This window comes from Cyprinodon tularosa, unplaced genomic scaffold (assembly GCF_016077235.1).
Source record: "Cyprinodon tularosa strain WSP-4 unplaced genomic scaffold, ASM1607723v1 ctg33, whole genome shotgun sequence".
Lineage (NCBI taxonomy): Eukaryota > Metazoa > Chordata > Actinopteri > Cyprinodontiformes > Cyprinodontidae > Cyprinodon > Cyprinodon tularosa.
Genome location: NW_024039041.1, coordinates 1522616 through 1542876, shown reverse-complemented (window position 1 = coordinate 1542876; position 20261 = coordinate 1522616). Strand labels below are relative to the sequence as shown.

At 37.9% G+C, this 20261-nt stretch overlaps 2 protein-coding genes across 5 annotated transcripts; one reads left to right on the top strand and one right to left on the bottom strand.

Annotated features, from left to right (window-relative positions):
* Positions 1–346: 346 nt before the first annotated feature.
* Positions 347–11663, bottom strand: armc1 (armadillo repeat containing 1). Of its 2 annotated transcripts, none has more exons than XM_038293807.1 (7): positions 11532–11663; positions 8854–9065; positions 8290–8381; positions 7301–7493; positions 6728–6844; positions 6560–6634; positions 347–1101 (listed from the first exon to the last, which is right to left on the bottom strand). In XM_038293807.1, the coding sequence occupies exons 2-7, from the start codon at positions 9013–9015 to the stop codon at positions 910–912; spliced, it is 831 nt and encodes a 276-aa protein (XP_038149735.1). In that variant the 5' UTR covers positions 9016–9065; positions 11532–11663; the 3' UTR covers positions 347–909. The 2 variants fall into 2 exon arrangements, with proteins under 2 accessions (XP_038149735.1, XP_038149734.1); XM_038293806.1 differs by having other exon boundaries at positions 11326–11626.
* A 999-nt stretch (positions 11664–12662) lies between these two features.
* On the top strand, positions 12663–19154 carry mtfr1 (mitochondrial fission regulator 1). 3 transcript variants are annotated; one of them, XM_038293651.1, is made up of 8 exons: positions 12663–12817; positions 13445–13536; positions 14097–14195; positions 16267–16397; positions 17005–17240; positions 17599–17842; positions 17938–18124; positions 18229–19154. In XM_038293651.1, exons 2-8 carry the CDS (start codon positions 13501–13503, stop codon positions 18274–18276), a joined length of 981 nt encoding a protein of 326 aa, XP_038149579.1. In that variant the 5' UTR covers positions 12663–12817; positions 13445–13500; the 3' UTR covers positions 18277–19154. The 3 variants fall into 3 exon arrangements, with proteins under 3 accessions (XP_038149579.1, XP_038149578.1, XP_038149580.1); XM_038293650.1 differs by having other exon boundaries at positions 17002–17240; XM_038293652.1 differs by lacking the exon at positions 12663–12817 and adding an exon at positions 14599–14640 and having other exon boundaries at positions 13520–13536; positions 17002–17240.
* The last annotated feature ends 1107 nt before the right edge of the window (positions 19155–20261 follow it).

Genomic DNA, 20261 nt, shown 5'->3' with positions numbered 1-20261 from the left:
CAAACCGGGGTACCCCACCCTGAGCTCATAAACTGTGCAGATTTGATACTTCGCCACAGGTTTACATTTCTGTCTTAAAAGCGTTTTGTTATTCTAATTTTCCCAAAAATGGATTTTAGGGTTTTCATTGTCTATAAACTGTCATGAGAACTAACAGAAATACTTCAGTGTGGAGTGAATCTGTATATAATCCCCCATTAAATTAAATTAATTCAATTAATTCATGAAATACATTTAGATGCCCCTGAAACAATCAGTCATAAAGGTGTGTATTAAAAAAAAAAAACTGTTCAGTCTGATGAGCAGGGGGCCAGTGGCTGAATACAGAACAGTTTTTGCTGGTGTCTAACAGCATTTTCCAGAGCTCTAATATCATTTCAAATAAAGTATGAATAAACAAATCTCAAAAGAGCAGACACATCACTGGTGGATGTAGGCATCAGGCGATAATGGCACATAACATGCTGAAAAGACAAATTAACAAAGCAAAAAACGGTGAAACTTTCAAATATGAAAGTATCTAAAGAATCAATATCCGATTAGATGCAAATAAAGTAATAAAGTCATGCACAAAAAGAGAAGACGGTTAAAAGAACCTCCCATTAATCCTGTTGCTCAATATTATTTGACTAATTTCCAGAAAGCTATTTGGTTTTGTAGTATATGGAGTCTTTTGGCTATGTCCTCTAAATACGTCTGCAGTTAGTCTATAGTGGTGAACATACAGCCTTGCTGAGGGATTTGTAGCCTAATTTATGCTCATGTTAAAATTATTGCATGTTCTGCTTGGCAGTCCAGTATGTGCGCTGTTTAGAGTAGAGCCTAAAACTAATGATGCAGGGTGAAGTCCAACACTATACTGAGGGTATCTGCTAACAGGGGGAGCAGAGGAAGACGCACAGGAAGCTGTCACCAGTAGAATGAGCGTGTCAGGAAGTTAGCAGCCGTGCTGAGCCAGCCCAGGCCGTCTGTGACCGATCCTACGCGAGTGACGGCCTTGTCGTGCTCCAGTGATGGACTCTCATCCTCAGGTAGGTAGTCTGGGATGTCTGTGTTCTCCTCTACCAGCACTGATGAGTCCTCCTGGAATGGTACCACCAGCTACAGTAAAGACAGGGAGAAAAAGAAAGACAATACAGAGCAGACTTGTTTAAAGTGATAAATTCACAAAAAGCTAAAATATTTTAATTTAAAACAAACTGCTTTTAAATTGACAGTAAAACCAAAAATATTATAAAATATGGCTGCAAGAAATGACTGGGGTATGACTGACCCCTGCTGGCCATATGGGGTATGTTTGTTTTTTTACCAATCTTTCTAGTTTGTTTCCACTGCTAGAACCCGGATGATGTTTTTTTTACTGATTTTATTCTTGCTGCAGAAACCAGGGCTGAATCAGATTATTAGTAAGGCTAAATAATATGTCACAACCACATTATCTTTTTAATATGATTGCACATAATAATTATCACAAATTTTGGACTGGCGTGGGCCTTCTCTTTAAAAACAAATGTGCTTTTCGGTCTTTAGGATAAACTGCAGTTGATGTCCATCGCAGACACTGACTGTATATATGGTCTAAAATGCTAAACAGGCTTGGAGGCAAATGTCAGAGAAAAAGTAGTTGAGACAACAATTTTTTAAATTGCTATTTTCATTAATTTATTTAGCCATATTTTTACCATCTCATGATTTTTTGAAAAATGTGAGGTAGATCAGAGTAGAAATGTTCCACAGAAAATAGCCCTGAAATAAAGGGAATACTTTTTAGATGGACCATAAATCAAAGATGTGTCTCCATCAATCTAGCTAAAATATTCCATGTCTTTACCTGTAATTAAACCTTTTCCAAACGGTTCCAGCTTAAGAGTGAAGTTATTGACAGGAGTAGATGAGAATTCCCAACATTCCTGTTCAGCTAAAGTTAAATATTTTCTATTGTTTAGATTTTTGCTAACTAAAAACAGGATTTTTTTTTTTCCAAAAACCTGTTCCAACTCCTTATGTGGAGTATTACATTATATACGGTTTATAATTCACCAACATTGGTGAAAAGATCCACCAAATGAATAATGGCATTTATGTATAAAAAAACACAAATGATACCAGAAATGCATTTTATGTTACTTTTCAGAAGGTTTTAACGGAGCAATAGCTGCGAGTGACGCCTAGCGATCCAAATTGGAACTACACACCTAGGCCCCCCTGTGCTGTTTTTAGACACCCTAGGAACTCTGTTATGATATCAAGAACCAGAAAATGGGGGCTACACACTATACCTAGGTAGGTTTGAAAGGAGAAAAACTATGACGTTAAATGAGAGGACCAGGTGTTCACAGTGATTGGTATTACAATCAATTTAGAATTATTTGGATTTATATTTCAGTAAATGTTTTATGGCTCATTTAAATGTGTTAGCTACAAGTTTAACATCTACTAATGCTAGCCTTAGTAAATATCTAACTTAACTGCCAGCAAAGCATCAAAAAGTTAAAAGCTTGACCAATGTTCAGCCTCTTTTTGCTTCTTTTTTGTATTTTTTCTGGACTTGAACCTGAACAATGTAAGACCAAGAAGAAGCCATATCTCAGCTCTATCACCGAACTATCTGGATATGCTTGAACTCTGAATCACTACTTTCAGCCGACTATTCAGGCTGGTTCAAACTTATAAAACAATTATTTAGACATTATATGTTTGTTTTGGGGCTGCCTAGTGGAACAGCAAGAAGGTTCCTGGTTCAATTCCCATGGAGTTTGTATGTTCTTGCTGTGCATGCGTGGGTTCTCTCTGGGTACTCCAGCTTCCTCTCAAAATCCAAAAACATGACTGTTTGATTAATTGGCTTCTCTAAATTCTCCTTAGGTGTGCGTAAATGATGGTTTTTCTTGTTTGTCTCTGTGTTGCCCTGCGATGGACTGGCGCCCAGTCCAGGGTGTACCCTGCCTTTCGCCCGTTGACAGCTAGAGATAGGCAGAGATGGCAAAAGTACTCACTTTCCGTACTTGAGTAAAAGTACAGATACTTGTGTTAAAAAATACTCTGGTAAAAGTGGAAGTACTGATTAAACTTCTTTACTCAAGTAAAAGTAACAAAGTAAAGGCTTGTAAATTTACTTAAAGTATAAAAGTAAAAGTAGAAACCACTTTTTTCATGCCGTTGCCTACATTTTAAATGGATGTCTGCCAATAGGACTAGATCTCCGTTGTGTTCATTTTCAATCATCTCGTCGTCCATGCTACTATGCTAATGCCACCGCCACCAAGCTGCAATGATTTGCCGCCAATGAATACCGCCGAATCTGTCGATTCATCTTGTAGTGGTGCGTCAAATGCAACGTAGATTCCCATCCAATTAGATTGAATTTGGTATTTGTGAGATAACGGCTTGCCAGCTCCCGTCTCACGTCAGAGGAGGTGTAAGCAGATGACTTGCAAAAAGGTGGTAAGAACCAGCTGACAACAAAATGCGAGTTCAAAAGCGTGTAGCGGTTTATTTACTGGTGCAACGGTGAAGACAAAACCGGCCATTGCAGGCAATACAAAACACTGACAGCCTCACAGCAAGCTGACTTTAAATATAGTCTCTCTAAGCAGACCTTCAAAAGCAGTTTCTCCAACCAGTCTCTCCAAGCAGCCCTGCTAAGCCATTGTGAGTGTGCCCCTTAAATAGACCCACCAATAATCAGTCAATTGGGACAGCCCAATTAAACAGAAAGGCAAATCCCCAATAAAGCACAGTTAACATTGTAGAAAAATAAAAACAGACAATAGCATAATTCATACAAAAACATACATATTTATGAAATAATTTAACCATACTAACATTACCATTTCACCTACTTATTACCATGCAAACAATTATTACATACATTGAAATCCCACTTAATACCCCTGCCCCCTCTTTTCCAATGCCCTGGGACAATAGATAAGAGACTGGCTCCGATGCGGTACGTGTTTCCACACGGACCAGTATGCTGACGGACTAAGGGAAGATTTTTACTGGGAAGTTTTATTGCCGACTACGGAATGTATATTAAAGCTGTCGCAGTGGGTACCTTCAGAGTTTGCTACGCTGGTGAGTAAGTAAAGTGTTGAATAAAAGGTGACGTTGTAATTTCGGAACTAGTGAGAATTACCGCCATGACGGCCGGTCTGTGGTGCATGCTGGGAAATGTAGTGAAGGATGTGACGCTGTGTGTGATAGACGGCGGCTACACTGGGAACAGAGGGGGAAAACGGCTCCGTTTTAACTCCATTGAAATGATTCAAAACTAAAGTAACGAGCCAATTTTTTAAAATGTAAGGAGTAGAAAGTACAGATATTTGTGTAAAAATGTAAGGAGTAGAAGTAAAAAGTCGCCATAAAAATAAGTAGTAAAGTAAAGTAAAAATATCAGAAAAATCTACTTGAGTACAGTAACGAAGTATTTGTACTTCGTTACTTCCCATCTCTGGAGATAGGCACCAGCACCCCCCGCTACTCCAGCTGGGATAAGGCGTGATGGAAAATGGATGGATGTTTGTTTTGTTTTTTAGTAAAATTTATCTTTTTCTTCTGCAACAACTTACACATTCTGTGGATGTTTTTTTTTATTTTTTATTATTGTTTTGATGAAAAACGTGTAGCTATTACCTTTATAGTAAGTAAAAGCATCATCAATGAGAACGAAGCCCAAGTTATTAACAGGTTTCATTCCATCCAGAGTTCTGCTCTGAGAACAGCGTGGGGTTATGTTTGCTGAAAGCACTGGAGTTTAGGGTGGCTTTAGGTTAGAAATGTGATATCTAATAATATATACACTATATTGCCAAAAGTATTTGCTCACCCATCCAAATTATTGGAATCAGGTGTTCCAATCACTTCCATGGCCACAGGTGTATAAATTCAAGCACCTAGGCATGCAGACTGTTTTTACAAACATTTGTGAAAGAATGGGTCGCTCTCAGGAGCTCAGTGAATTCCAGCGTGGAACTGTGATAGGATGCCACCTGTGCAACAAATCCAGTCGTGAAATTTCCTCGCTCCTAAATATTCCACAGTCAACTGTCAGCTGTATTATAAGAAAATGGAAGTGTTTGGGAACGACAGCAACTCAGCCACGAAGTGGTAGGCCACGTAAACTGACGGAGCGGGGTCAGCGGATGCTGACGCGCATAGTGCGAAGAGGTCGCCAACTTTCTGCAGAGTCAATCACTACAGACCTCCAAACTTCATGTGGCCTTCAGATTAGCTCAAGAACAGTGCGCAGAGAGCTTCATGGAATGGGTTTCCATGGTCGAGCAGCTGCATCCAAGCCATACATCACCAAGTGCAATGCAAAGCGTCGGATGCGGTGGTGTAAAGCACGCCGCCACTGGACTCTAGAGCAGTGGAGACGCGTTCTCTGGAGTGACGAATCGCGCTTCTCCATCTGGCAATCTGATGGACGGGTCTGGGTTTGGCGGTTGCCAGGAGAACGGTACTTGTCTGACTGCATTGTGCCAAGTGTAAAGTTTGTTGGAGGGGGGATTATGGTGTGGGGTTGTTTTTCAGGAGCTGGGCTTGGCCCCTTAGTTCCAGTGAAAGGAACTCTGAATGCTTCAGCATCCCAAGACATTTTGGACAATTCCATGCTCCCAACTTTGTGGGAACAGTTTGGAGCTGGCCCCTTCCTCTTCCAACATGACTGTGCACCAGTGCACAAAGCAAGGTCCATAAAGACATGGATGACAGAGTCTGGTGTGGATGAACTTGACTGGCCTGCACAGAGTCCTGACCTCAACCCGATAGAACACCTTTGGGATGAATTAGAGCGGAGACTGAGAGCCAGGCCTTCTCGTCCAACATCAGTGTGCAACCTCACAAATGCGCTTCTGGAAGAATGGTCAAAAATTCCCATAAACACACTCCTAAACCTTGTGGACAGCCTTCCCAGAAGAGTTGAAGCTGTTCTAGCTGCAAAGGGTGGACCGACGTCATATTGAACCCTATGGATTAGGAACGGGATGTCACTTAAGCTCATATGTGAGTCAAGGCAGGTGAGCAAATACTTTTGGCAATATAGTGTATATTTATTGACCATAGAAATCCTGCCTTCTCTTACTCACACTTGTTTGCGATGGTCGATTAGCCCACTTAATTTGTGTTTAATAAACATTGTTTAATGTTTAGTTTAAACTAATTAGCTTTCAGCTCATTATTTAACTCCTATAAAACGGTCTGATTTCATAGTTTTTCACTGAAAATGAAGCAGCATTTCAGCTGTAGAAATCAGACTTTCAGCATCAGCAGTTATCCTTTAATAAGCACAATTTTGTATTAAAACTACAAATAACTGATGCATCATACCATAAAACCTGCATAATGAATTAGAAATTCTAAATTAGGAAGTAATCCAATTCCTGCAAAATGCAATGAGTCTGAGGTAAATATGGGGTTAATCGTGTTGAACTGAATAAAGTCAACTTATAAACCTGCCCACATCTATCACACTGACCTATCACCTGATTCCCTCTGTGGGGGGGTGATTTTACGTAAAGCATTTTAAATAAACAGTGCAACACTCAGGGGTCCTTACCTCTCCTCCGTCCTCTGTTTTCACCACCTGCTGAGCCTTCATTACTTTGGTGGAGTTAATTGCTGTCCCCAATGCCTGAGAGAAGACCGCTCTATTCATTAATCTGTTCACATTTTTCCCCATAAATCGAGGATAAGTTGGAGTTGTTACCCATATTAAAAGGACTACCTCAGCCTTAAGGTCGGAACGGATGCGGACGACGCATCGTTTAACAGCCATCTGGAAGGTAAAACTTATGACCCCTCGAATCTTCAACAAAGCCTCCTCACACAGGCTCCTTCGAGTCTAAAAGGAAACGATAGGAAACAGGTGAGAGAGATGTGCATAGAAGTGCTCTCATCCTAATGGATAACCAAACTACAAACTCCTTTGCATCATCTGTTAAATGTATACACAGCTTTCAAATGCAACATTGTGCATGTTGATTTTTGAGCTTCCACAGGGTTGTGTTTCAGTGCAGCCCCCACCTCCAGAGGCCGTCTGTCTGCTGTAATGTAATCTATCTAGATGAAGCCTTCCTGCTGAGCAACACTCAGGTTCGATCTCAGCATCCTGCTGTTCAAAAGCTGACATTTACAACCTACGCCCTGAACCTTCTTCTTAGATATCCCACAGACAAACAAAGATGCTAGAGCAGATCTGTGATGATGACAGCAGCACAAGTGTGGAGCTGAAAAAAAAGACGTTTAAATGTGATCGATTTTGGAGGTTAAAACTCTGAAACCTTCTGCACACACTTACAGAGTCATCCAGTCCGTCGATGTGCAAAACTACAGTTTTGGCCCTCTTGTTGTTGGAGCCCAGGAAGAAGTGGGCTTTTTTTCTGCAGGAGGCAGCAGCTGCTTCGGCCTGCTCTGCCTCTTCTTTACCAGCTGACTGCAGGATCTCGTATATCTCAGACGCCAGCAGTTTGGTCTCCCCGGGGGATGTACTCCTTTAAAGTGACGAGAACAAAAAGTTGAAAATGAAGGGAAATGATCAGTTCCAAACTGAATGGTAAGATTATCTGCTCCTTTTATGTTAAGTGCAGATGTATAAAAACCCAGCTACTCAGACATGCCTTCTGTCTATGAGCTAGCTAGCCTGGATAGTGTTTTAACAGTATTTGGTTTGATGAATATTCTTTTTTGTTTTGTCATTATTTGCAATATTTTATCATTTTATTTACTAGATTGAGACATTATGAGGGACAAGTCATTACTGGCTGTTACACACATTACATGCCCCATTACTGTCTTAGCTGATTTTGGCTTATTATGCACAGACACACATCTGGTTAAGCTTTTTGCACCACGATGTGATCTTCCCATTCTTTTCCATCTCTGAGCTACTTTCATTCATATTATCAGTTGTTTAAACTAATTGTATGAAGCCTGTAATAACTATACTTTAATATCAAACGAGATGAATGGCCATTTTCATTGTTTTATTTTTAGTAGTACATTAAAATAGAATAAATCCCTTTGAATTTATACCAGCATCAGTTAAAATGTGAGAACCTTATTTGTCCATGCATGCATAAAGCGTTTTCCTTTCTGCCACCCTGCAGTAATTCAGCTTTAATAACACTCAAACAAAGATGACAAGAGAAAACCAACATCCTGTCATGAAATGTTGCAGAATGGCAAACACTGTCCAATAAAAAAATAAATAAATCCCAGGTTAAATGTTTGTGAAAAGAAAGTGCACGTTAAGCATGCGTTTCTGACAGGTCAGAGACAGACACTCACTTCTGCATGACATTCTGCAAACTCAGCATCATGCCCAACTCGCCCTTCAGTTTCTCTCTGTTGGCTCGACATTCTGCCAGGTAGCGCACAGCCTGCAAGGGAAAGGGCAGCTTTTATCTGTCTCTTATGAGGAGCTTTGTTATAAAGGAACCTTTTAAAATGATTGCCCATGGGCAGCAGCACATATGTTATATAAGCTCAGACTTTGCGGCTTTTTCACCAGCACTGACAGTTCATGTCCTGAACTAAATGGTTTTAGTGAATTAAAACGCTGAGGAAAAAGCTTGTGTTGTATTTGCAACACAACAGACAGTTGCAGAAATTGCTGTTCTCATGCTAGGATGTTTTCATGCTAGAAATCACCTTAAAGCTGCAACTAAAATCTGCTTTTATTTTTGGTAGAGGTGGGATGAAAAACACAAATTTAAATGTATTCAGCTAAGAAAAATTGAATGTAACACAGTTTATGTTAATTTTGCATTGACACAAAGCAATCCCCCCTTCTGTTTGACATGACGGTAAAAACCGATCAATTTGTTCGTGTATGCGGCAGGCAATACTTACCAACAGGGCTGAGTAGACAACCTGCGGGTTTGGATGGTCGAAAAAAAGGATGAGACCTGGAAGGCAACCTTGATCTTCCACTATGGCTCTGCGATTCAGAGGGTCGGCAGCGAGATCTCTCAGCTGGTTGACCACAGTCAGTGCATCCAGCTCTGCACTCATGGTGCCTCTGGCTTTGGTGGCACGTGCATCAAACCAACCTCTTCGTTTTACTGGAGAAAACAATAATAAAGAAATTAATTATCTTACTAGCTGAAAAATAAGCTGTGGGCAGGACAGTAATTTTTATTTATCTGGTTAATGACAACAAAGCTAAAATCTTATAAACGGTTAGTTGGTTTGATCAAAGCTAAAAAGGCCCATTAAAAGACCCCTGTGGACGTTGATGTATTTATTTCCCTATCGTTAAATATTACAACCAAAATTGTGACCAGGTACATCTCATTTCAAGGAACAATCATTTACACATTTCAACAACTTGGGTGGATTAAAACTGAGGTAAATTTAGCTAATTGACAAAACTTGGAATGCCACAAAAAGTTCCAGATTAACAGTGAATGTCAGGCAAAAAAACAAACACACTGAAATCAAAGGAATTATCTGAGCCCAAAACCTTTGAAGGATAAAAAGAAAAAAAAAACAAATGAGTTTTAGCAAAACTGAACATCCCAAAAGCATGTGGTCTTTATTCATTGCAAATGAAAGGAGTTTGGAACGATCATAATCCTTCTAACATCTTGAAGCCTGTTTGAGAAGACAGGGAAGAAGAGGCTACTTTCAGAAAAGTAACCAAGAACAAAATGTCACAAAGACCAGAGGTTCCAAAACTTTAAAAATTTTCAGCTTCTGAGCCACAAAATAGTACCAGCAGAACTCATGAACCCAAAATACTGTTTGGATTACAATAAATTATAAAATATCTGTTAACCATCAGTAAACAAATATATTTGCTTTGGGGTTTTTTTTATGTATCCATATTCCTAAACCCCTAAATGTGCATCATTATATTTATTTTTTTCTCTGCAGACAATCACAAGACCCCATACTTGTTGATCCATGACCCCTAGATTGAAAACAAATGACTAAAACCAAGCTCCGCTGTTAATCTGTGCAGATAGGAGAACAATCCACCAATGAAACCTTTGAGATAGTGTGGACAGATAAAAATGGCAGCCTGCCAGAATTTTAAAGAAAAAAGGCTCAGAGATTGCTAAACCTAGAAAAAATAAGTCCTAAGCTCTGATGAAACCCGGCATGAACTTTTTTAGCCTGAACTCCAAGCATGTTATCAGAAGTTAAAGCTAGTTTGAAGCAAGGTGGTGGCAGTATCAAAATGTGGGGTGTTTTTTGTTTTTGTTTTTTTGCTGAGGAACTGGATGATTATTTTGGGTAGCAGACAAGATGACAGAAGCAGTACAATACAATGTAGCTGAAACCCTCTGCAGAGTTATCTGGGACTCGAACCGCAGTGGAAATGTATCTTCCCATATGAAATGTATTGGAGCATACAGGTTGATTAAAAATTAGAGGCTTCTGGAGCAATACCTTAGTCTTTAATCGCATAGAATATCTCTAGAAAGAGCTAAAGATGGCTTTCCACTAACACTGCCAATTAAGTTTTAAATGTAAATCCTTTTACTGTCCCACAATGGCGCCCAGGGAGCAATCAGGGGTTATGGGTCTTGCTCACGGAGCCAGAGCGGAGGCTGTGGGGAACAAACCGGGTACTTGCAACCTTGTCAGAGGACAAGCACACTGCTCTAATCCACTAGGCCAACACTCCCCAAGTTTGACTGAGCTAATGGGAATCTGTAGAGAAAAGTGACAGAAAGCACCCAAAAAAAGTGTACCAAGCTGTACAGATATGTCAGATAATCTGTGGTTTTTAATTACTATTATAACAACAGGGATTTCATAATATGGTTATATTTAATAAACTTAAAGTGTTTATTTTTTTAGTATAAACTAATGCGTTATCAACAAGAAAAATGTAATCTCAAATTCCTTACAGAATTAGACTGTTTAAAAAATAATAATTTTAACTGGGATTATTTGAATTACAATACATACAGATACCCATGCAAATGTATTACATATTCAGGATTATATAATAGGACATAGATTAAGCCATTCAAAGTCCTATATAATAATACATGACGAATTGAGAATCCATTTTTATACTGTATCTAATCTAAAATTAACATGTCTATCCTTAGTTAACATTAACCACGTGGAAGATAATTTTAATGATAAAAAAGCTTTTGATTTTAAAATATGGCATTATAAATGCTGATAAGCTTTATACAATGCCAAATCAATTAAATTTTATTACACCAGTTGGGCTGATTGGTTATAGATTACATTTATCGACACACACTGATAAAACCGCAGCTCTCAAATGAAACAAAATACATTTTGATGTTAAACTGTTAGTAATGTCAACTTAACAGCTCGATTTGTCCCCAGGCTCACCTTAAATCACGCCCTGTGATACACAACCAATAGCGGCCAGGCTAAGCTAACAACCCGCACTCGAAAGCTAGCTTTATGTCAGTTAAGTCATGAAATTCCCTAATAAACCTGGATTGGTTGTGTCAATACGTGTAGAAAAGCGACACCAAAACCAACTGTTACGTAATGAAACAACCTAAAATAAAGCGTAACGAAAACAATTTCACCACCGCTTGGCCTGTGTCCCCTTTCTTTCCCTGCGCTTCTTTAGCTAGCAGCTGTGCTCAGTGTTTGGGTTCAGAGGCACACCGACAGGGTGCAGCTGTTTTGTTATCAAGGACAATCCAGTGCCCCTCAACATGATGTCAGTACGGCTGTATATGGCACCTCTCTGCCGGGATGCGCGAAAACATAAAACAAACGTCTACAGATTTCATGAAATCTGATTGGACAATGAGATGTGTCTGTAGAACAGTAGACGCCGTTCGACCCTTTCCGTGCGACTGCGACTGATAGCAGAGCTTTTGCCATATTGTGAGTGGCATATTCGGGTCAAAAATTATTTTCTGCTGGGTTTACTATAACCTTACTTTGATAAATATTTTTTTATAAAATCAGATTTGTTGATGTCATTGCTAATGCATTATCTGCAGATCACATTGAACAAATTTATAATTCTATTTAGACTTTGATGATTTAGAGTTCTTTTATTTTAAAGTTTTCAGTAATGATAATTTAAACATCAATCATCCATATCCACGCATCCGTAATCTGCTTGTAGTGAATCTTGAATGTGAAATATATGTTTTCTGTTCAATCATCTGAGAGTGTGTAAAAGCTGTCTATTGACAAATCTATTGAATCCCAACACTCTCCAATACATATGCATGTCAGTCCTATGAGGTCAGTGAAGAGTGGAGATTTATGAGGTTTGGGGAAATTGCTGCTAAAAAGACTGACAATGTGATGAATGCATAAAAAAATAACAATAAATAGATAAACAACAACAATAATAATAATAATAATTATTATTATTATTATTATTATTATTATTATTATTATTATTATTATTATTATTATTATTATTATTATTATTATCATTATTATTATTGTTATTGTTGTTGTTGTTGTTATATTTTGGTCTTTCGTCAATAACTCTTACCAGCAAATAAAACGCGAGAACATATAATAAAACAATCTAAAACAAACAGCTTAATCCAAATCATTGAATGCCACTCAGAATATGGCAGCGACGTTGACGTGATATCCGGATGCTCATACAGCCCCGGCTTTTCCATCGCTCAGATAGCAAAATGTGCTCGAAAGGGAAATGTTGATTGGTCAAACATTACGTCAATCATTTTTATTTGCCAATCCCTGCTCTGTAAATTCCATAATCTGATTGGTTAAAATGATGTTCCCAAACCTCTCCCCACATCGGTGTTCTACACGCTATCGCTGTGCTTGGATACTGAATAAACTACTGAAAGTTGTCAGATAGCGGTTTTTTCGAGTAAGTTTAATTTTTATTGAGCTAAAATTAAACTAAAAATATAACTAGAAAAACTCAGGTGTTTATAGCAAGTAGCGATTTGATACATTACATTACGTGTGTAGGAGTTATATCCAGAGAGGTGGAATGTTGGGAAAGTTGGCAAACCTTAGCTGCTAACGTTAGCATCAGTTAGCATTGTGACCCGCTACTCCGAAGGTCTGGAAAGTCAAGTTGATAAACTCGTTAGAATTTTGGCACAAGTTGTTATCCATATTTTTTATTTTCTTTCTTAAATCGGCCACTTTCACATGTCTATTTAAAAACCCTTCGGTTTAAGGTTTTATTTTGTGATGGCTTCTTGTTTATTTCCACGGGTGAAGACAAGGTTACAGGGAAAACTTTCTGGGAATCGGGAAAACTGGCGCAAACATGACCATCAAAAGTTAGGATATGGCTATAGACTGCATTTTATAGCTTTGTTGGTGTGGGAGGAGGATTAAAAATAAAAAAAACTTGAAATAAACAGTTAAATTAGTTTTAGTGGGTCAAACTTTTACCCTATTAAAGTGAAATATTGACAAGCATGGTAGCAAAGATTGGCTTAGATCATGTGTTAAAAATAATTTAATGTAATTTGTCTTTCAGATTCTTGGATCATGTTGATCTTGAGGAATGATCCAGTTTGAAACCTGCAAGCAGAAATGAATAGAGGACATGCAAGGACTGACATGGACTTGGTGAGTGACAGTCTTATTTTTTTGCATTGATTTTTTTTTTATTGTACTAGAGCTGCACATTATGTTAATTTGCAATATCGACATACATTGCACCTGCTCACATCTTTATGAAACAGTCAAAAAGTTTAGCAGCAAAATTGAATAACCATAATAATAATTCATACTATTATTGCCACATTTTAAATAATTACACAATATTATAGAAAAATCTGTTCATTACTTCTCTTATTTTTCCTTGTTGATGGTTATTTGGTTACATCTAAATAAACCCGGAAGGTATTCCGGATAAAGTGGTGCTTCTTAAAGAATTAAAAGTCCAAATTACTCAGGAATCTCTCTTAAAATCTATATATCCCAAACTCATTTTTAAAGTTATTATTATAAGCAGTGCTTTATTCACATCTAGTTAAAAGTATGCGTTTATTTTAATGGACGTGACATTTCCTTTGATACCAGATCTGTGGGGTTTATTTTTTTTTCTTAGGATTCTTGTATTTCCTGTTAAGTAAACTGGAGTCCCTATAATAAGCACTTTAATGTGCACCATTGTCTCCTTGCAGGCTTTTGGCTCTGCAAAGCCGTATGGTTCTTCAAGAAGTTTGGTAAGAAGAATCGCTTCGAATCTTCCCATCAAACCATGTCCAAGGGTTCATTTTCAGGTAAGGGGAAAGTTTCCATGGCCTTGATTTTATTTAAAAAGGATTTTTTTTCTTACATTTTTATTCCAAATTTATCATTTCTCTTGTAGTGTCTCTCCTTTCTTCACCTCTGTTTTTCCATGCTTTTCTCCAAACTGTGTCATGTACCAACATATCTCACACCCTCATCATTGTTTATTTTCTCCTTTGGCTGTTTTCACTTATGAACCATAAACACACAGAGTCACACAAACTCCTCGTCACATTTAGGACTTTGCAGTGAGAATGCTGCCTGGTTAAGTTAACAACGGATCCACCACCTGTTGATTATTTGATTTACACCTGACTTTTATTTTTTATCAAACTGCTTTTTTACCTTCTCTCTTTTCAAAACTTCCTCTTTCTTTTCCTCTTCCTTCTCCAGCTGCCCTCCCTCGCTGTGAGGAATGCAGTCTGTCTGCTTTAGGTCAGTCTTGTTCATCAAACCAAAACAATCTTTGTTCTTTTTCTGATCATAATATGATTTTTCATGTGATATACCTTTTTAAAACAAGAAATTGATTAAAAGCATGGGTGAACTAATGATCCCTTTCTCTAGATTACTGTATATGATTAAAATCTTTAGAGACAAAATCCATATGAAATGGTCCCTTATAGTGACATGCCTTCATCTTGGACTCAATTTTATTTCCATGTTCTTCGTATTATTTTGATCATGTTGTGTATCAAACTTTATTAAACCGAATTTCATATAAATGAACATTTATTTTTTATGAACTTGTCTCTAAATGGAAGCTGTCTTTAGGAATAACAGGATAAAGAAATCAGAACACAAATTTGACATTTTAAAGATTTATTTTCATATAAAGAAATATCAAATTTCTCTTTATGAATTTCCTGCTCTGTGCTTGGCCTGTCATGATTGTAATAAGACGGTTACAAGCTGGTGTCCAAGGAGTCTGAATTTCTTTCCAGTGCTTTAAAAAAAAGAAAAGATTAGTGGTGATTGACACGTGTTTTTCTCACATCCTGTATGCATAAAAAAAAAAAAATAATTATAATAGATGCAGACAAATTGAACCTTTATAACAGCTTAGTTACTCTATTGTATATTAGACTTTCAGTCTTTAGCTTTGGACTAGAAAAATAACTAATAGCATCATATTTACTTGGGGTTAATATTTTAATAATTCAAAAGGAAAATGCACATATATCATGTTAAGAATATTTACTTTTAAATTCATTATTGATGGATGTGCTTTGTTGAAAGAACAATTTGGAAAAGATGAACATCTATTTAACTCTTAATTGATGAAAACTAAACTTTCATGGCTACAGAAATGTCATTCATGACTTTTTTATTTATTTTTAATCACCTCTTGGGGCTTAATAATGCAAATTACACAGAGATCCTACAAAACTGCCTTATAATGCCTACTAAACTGATATCTTAAGATATTTAAAGGAAATAGACAAAGCATTTTTATGACAATACTTTTAAACATTTACATTTACATCCTATTTGGATGGTTGGAAACAGGAACAACGAGAGAAACATTGACATAAGGTCTATGTTGTTTTTTTTGTTTGTTTTTTTAAACATGCTTTTGCAGCAGATCAAAGATGCAGCTCTCATCATTAGTTTTTAGGCACTTATACATGTTGGCTGTGCTCCGGTCTTTGCAATATATAATTCTGTAGCAAGTGCTGCACTATGTCCACTGGTCATTTCTTTAATGTCTAGCAACTCTTTATATTGCTGCAACACAATCGGATTGTTGCATTGCACATCACTGTACATTCTTCTTTGTCAATATTCAGTCGCAGCTTCTAATTGAAATTAGCTAAAGCATTTGGTGATCAATATCGTTAATTGCTCTACGAATAAAGGTGTTCTTGTTTCTTGGCACTGTCATAAAGTTCTTTTATTATTTTTAGTTTTTAATTTAGATTTTTTTGACATTTTGTTTTGTTGAGCTATAGCAGTATTTAGAGTTGAATAGATTTATGGTTTCATTCTCTTTTAACCTCATCATGGTTTTATTTTTTATTTTTCCAAAATGTCTAACATCTTTTCCCTCCATCCCTTCAGCTTCACCCATATGCTGAGGAGCCTGGAGCTCTTGGTGTCAGGAGGCAGACCAACATGGTCGCCTCTCTAGCTGATATCTCACTGATGGACGAGGATGATGAGGATGATGAAGGCTACTTGGGCAGATCCAGGTAAAAAGCATCAAACCGAAGCTCTAAGAGCCAATGTGCTTCTGTGAAACATGGTACATCATAAAGTGCAGGAGAAAATATTCACATCCTTTATATCTTTCTCACGTTTTTTGTGCTCACTTTTCTGAGAGTTCAGTGTTTGATTGGGACTGCAGGTCATAAACCATCCCATAGTAGTGCTTCTTAAAAGAAGAGTCTTTAGTTTTTTTCTAAATGAGGTTTAACAAAAGCAACATGCATTTATTTTTAGACTTCTATACACTGATACCTATAAATGTAATATAAGACCATCTATTACCTTTAAAAATCTCCCTTTTAGGAAATAGTCCACCTGTTGCAATTTGAGCTCAGTATTAAAGAGGAAGTTCTGGAGGAGCTGCAGAGATTCTCAGCTCAGGTGGAAGAATCTGTGATAGGACAAACAGAAATAGTCACTTCCCCTTCACTGCTATGCTTTGCCCCGTTGTATTTAGGTCTAATAAATATATCTAAGCTTCGTGTTTAAAACATGAAAAAATGAGGGAATATTGAGGTGAAATAAATATTTTTTTTAAATCCCTGTATAAAAATGTTGGAGCCCTTCTGACTTGTGGCCTGATTAAAGCAGGCGGGGGATCCCATCGGGCTTCATGTTTCGAGCCCAGCAGCCTCAACCTTGGAGAAGACCCCTCTCCCGTCGCAGGTCCCTGCCTGGTCTCTATGAGGGCCCTCCTGATCCACAAGGTCCAACGTTTGCAAACGACGAGGCGATCCAGAAGATCAACGCTCTAGAAACGGAACTTGCCAAACTCAGAGCTCAGATAGCTCAAATTGTCATGGCTCAGGAAAAGACCGCACTGTCAGGTATAAAGTTTACCGTTTTCTCATTGCATGAACCAATGATTAAGGGGAGTGGCGGCCTAGTGGTTAGTGCATAGAGCTTGGAATCCAGAAGTTCTGGATTTGAGCCCCACTCCCACAGACTGCCACTCTGGGTCTCTGAGCAAAGACCCTTAACCCCACACTGCTCCCTGGGCGCCCCTCCATGGCAGCTCACTGCTCCCCAATGGGATGGGTTAAATGCAGAGGTAAATTTCTCCAATGTAAAACCAATAAAGTTCAATTATTATTTATTAACGTTCTTCTGTAATCTTTCCACTAGATGGCAGCAGATCCACATCTGAGTTATATATTTTATGCTTTGCTCCATGTTTTACTCAAGCTGCTGCTAGTGGGGCTCCTACACCTTCTGGAAACCTCCCTCCACCTCCCCCTCCTCCCACCCCACCACCTCCTCCACCTGCACCAGCACTGCAGCGAACATTTTCAGCCATAGAGCTGATAAAAGAGAGGAGAGGGAGGAAGAAAGATGAGCAGATGGTCGAGGTTTCACGGCCTGCAGAAATCCCCAGCATGCTGGACATCCTAAAGGACATAGACAAGGTTAAGCTGCGGTCTGTAAAAAGGTTTGTCTCACACTTTCGACAGGATTATTATTATTTTTATATATATAAACTTTAATTGTGACCCAAATTAAAATGTTCTCTTTTTGTTTTTAAAGCCGTTTAGAGCAAGCTGTTGGCAAAATGAAGCCCAAAGAGCCGTCCGACCCAGCAGGTCTCATCGCTGAAGCTCTTAAGCGGAAGTTCGCCCATCGGTTTAGAAAAAACAGCGGACAGGAAGGATGCGACAAAGAAGATTTGAAGGTGGCCGTCCCAGAAGCCAAACCTCAAACTGAAACCCCTCTGGTGAGACGCAGGTCTTCAGCCTTCTGGTTCTCAACTGGAAGGTGAATGTTTAGCATATTTGTGAAATAGCAGACTCTTGATCTGCTTTGTTGTGGTTTCCTCAGTTTGGGCAGCACATGCTGAAACCAACCGGGAAGAAACGGTTCCTTTGACCAGGAGAAGATGAGCTGGTGATCCAGGATATCCACTGACTCTTTGAAGAATCCTTTTTGGTGATCCTCTACGACCTAACCAGCCTGGACCAAATATGAATCATCTCGTTTTGCACTTTTTATAACTTTTATCCGCTTTATTTTTTACAAACATGATTTTTATTTGAACACAAACACTAATTATTTGTGTTCACTTTTTGCACATTTCTCCACTGTGAGATCAATAAAGTCTATCTTTATCTGAATGGACGATCAGATCTGTTTTGGAGGAGCAGAACGAGCTCATTGCACATAGAGGGGATAATCAGAATTAAAGATTTGGTAAAGTATTGTAGATGAAGGATCTGTACTCTGCAATACTTAGTTATTTATTTTGTCAGTTTAGCTCAATACTGTAATTTTGTTTGTAGCATTTAGAGGTACTTTATAATTTGAAGATGTTTTAGTATTTTTACCAGTTCAAGTCATCTGTTTTAGTTATTTATTTGCCCTTTTAAAAGCTAAAGACATTCCACTGATGTCATTGTTCATTTTATTAAAGTACTTGTGCTGTAAAGGAAAGCCACATTGGATTATATTTTCATATTTGATGCCGTAGTTACATGTGCAGAGTTTAGTCTGTACCTACCTCTGTGTTTTGAGAATTGAAAGCAAAGGGGATTCTAGTCAAGCTTTAAGAAACCCGTGAGTTATGTGGTTTAAAAAGACATTTTTAGGCATTTTGTTTATTTTCTGTACCATTTCTAAGCGTGGTTTCACTCCATAGCTGCTTATTGAAGTCCTTTTTTTTTTCAAGGGAAGAAAAGATGGTCAGTAAAATGTGATTTTTATCTCCTAAATTGTATTTCATCTTAATAAAAGTATCTCCTTACTCCGTCCTTTTTTGTGCTGAATCAAGTCTTTTTCTAAATGCATAAACCAAGGAAAATTTGTATTGAAGTTTCCAATTCATAACAGTCATGTTTATCTCATGTGTAAGTTTACAAGTTCTATTTTCACCTTTTGTTACGCTAAAGCCACATACTTTCCTGTATTTAAATGAGATTGAATGAAATCAGAAGTGCCTGTAATTTGTTTGCACCCCTTTATTGTAGGACCAGAAAAATAACTAAACATTTAATAATTTTTAATAGGGCTTATCTTGAGTTGTTTTGAAGAGTAAGTTTTGACTTATTTAGCATGTGACTAGGAAAGTTAAAAAGTAAAGAAAAGAAAAAGGGCTTCATTTTATTGCATTAAGGTCAGTTTGGTTTTACATATTTAGGGTTTAAAAAAAAGCATTAAACACAATCTAACCCTGCAGCAGGACATCCTAGCTCACCATAGTATCTCTGTACAGTCATGATGCAATGATTGTACATTTCCACATATTTTAAAGACTAAAAGGTAAAGATTAATTTAATTAAATGCAATTCCAGATAATGTGGGGTCTTAATGTTGAATTGTGGACTTTAATAGAGCCCAATTTCTGGATGACCGATTGCTATCTTGTTGACACATTATTCCACTGGAGCTGTAGATCTCTGCAGCACCTCCAGAGTGAAGCTAAGATGTACTGCAAATTCTTCATGTGTTTGCAGCAGCAATTTCAGCCATCACTACAGTAGCATTAGCTGGCTCAGGAGGTAGAGATTTATGTTCAAGTTGCAGCTCCGTACATCTCCATATCATAGGGCAAGACTTGCACTTGTCTGATGTTATTAGTCAGATACTATATTGAAGTTTACCACCAACATCCATCAATGTGTGCTGTGTTCCTGTGTTCGGGCTAAAGGCCTGCACACAACAGGTGGACCGTATCAAGAAATTAGGTTATCTCTGAAGGCAACTGGTTGCATTGGGATTTATTTAGATTCATCAGAGTAAAGAAGGTTAAAAACAAATATGGAAATTTGCTTTCTGAAAACGGTCCCTTTTCTCCATTATAACGAGTTTATGATGATCCATCAGATTAAATCCAAACTAAACATTAGAAGGCTACATAA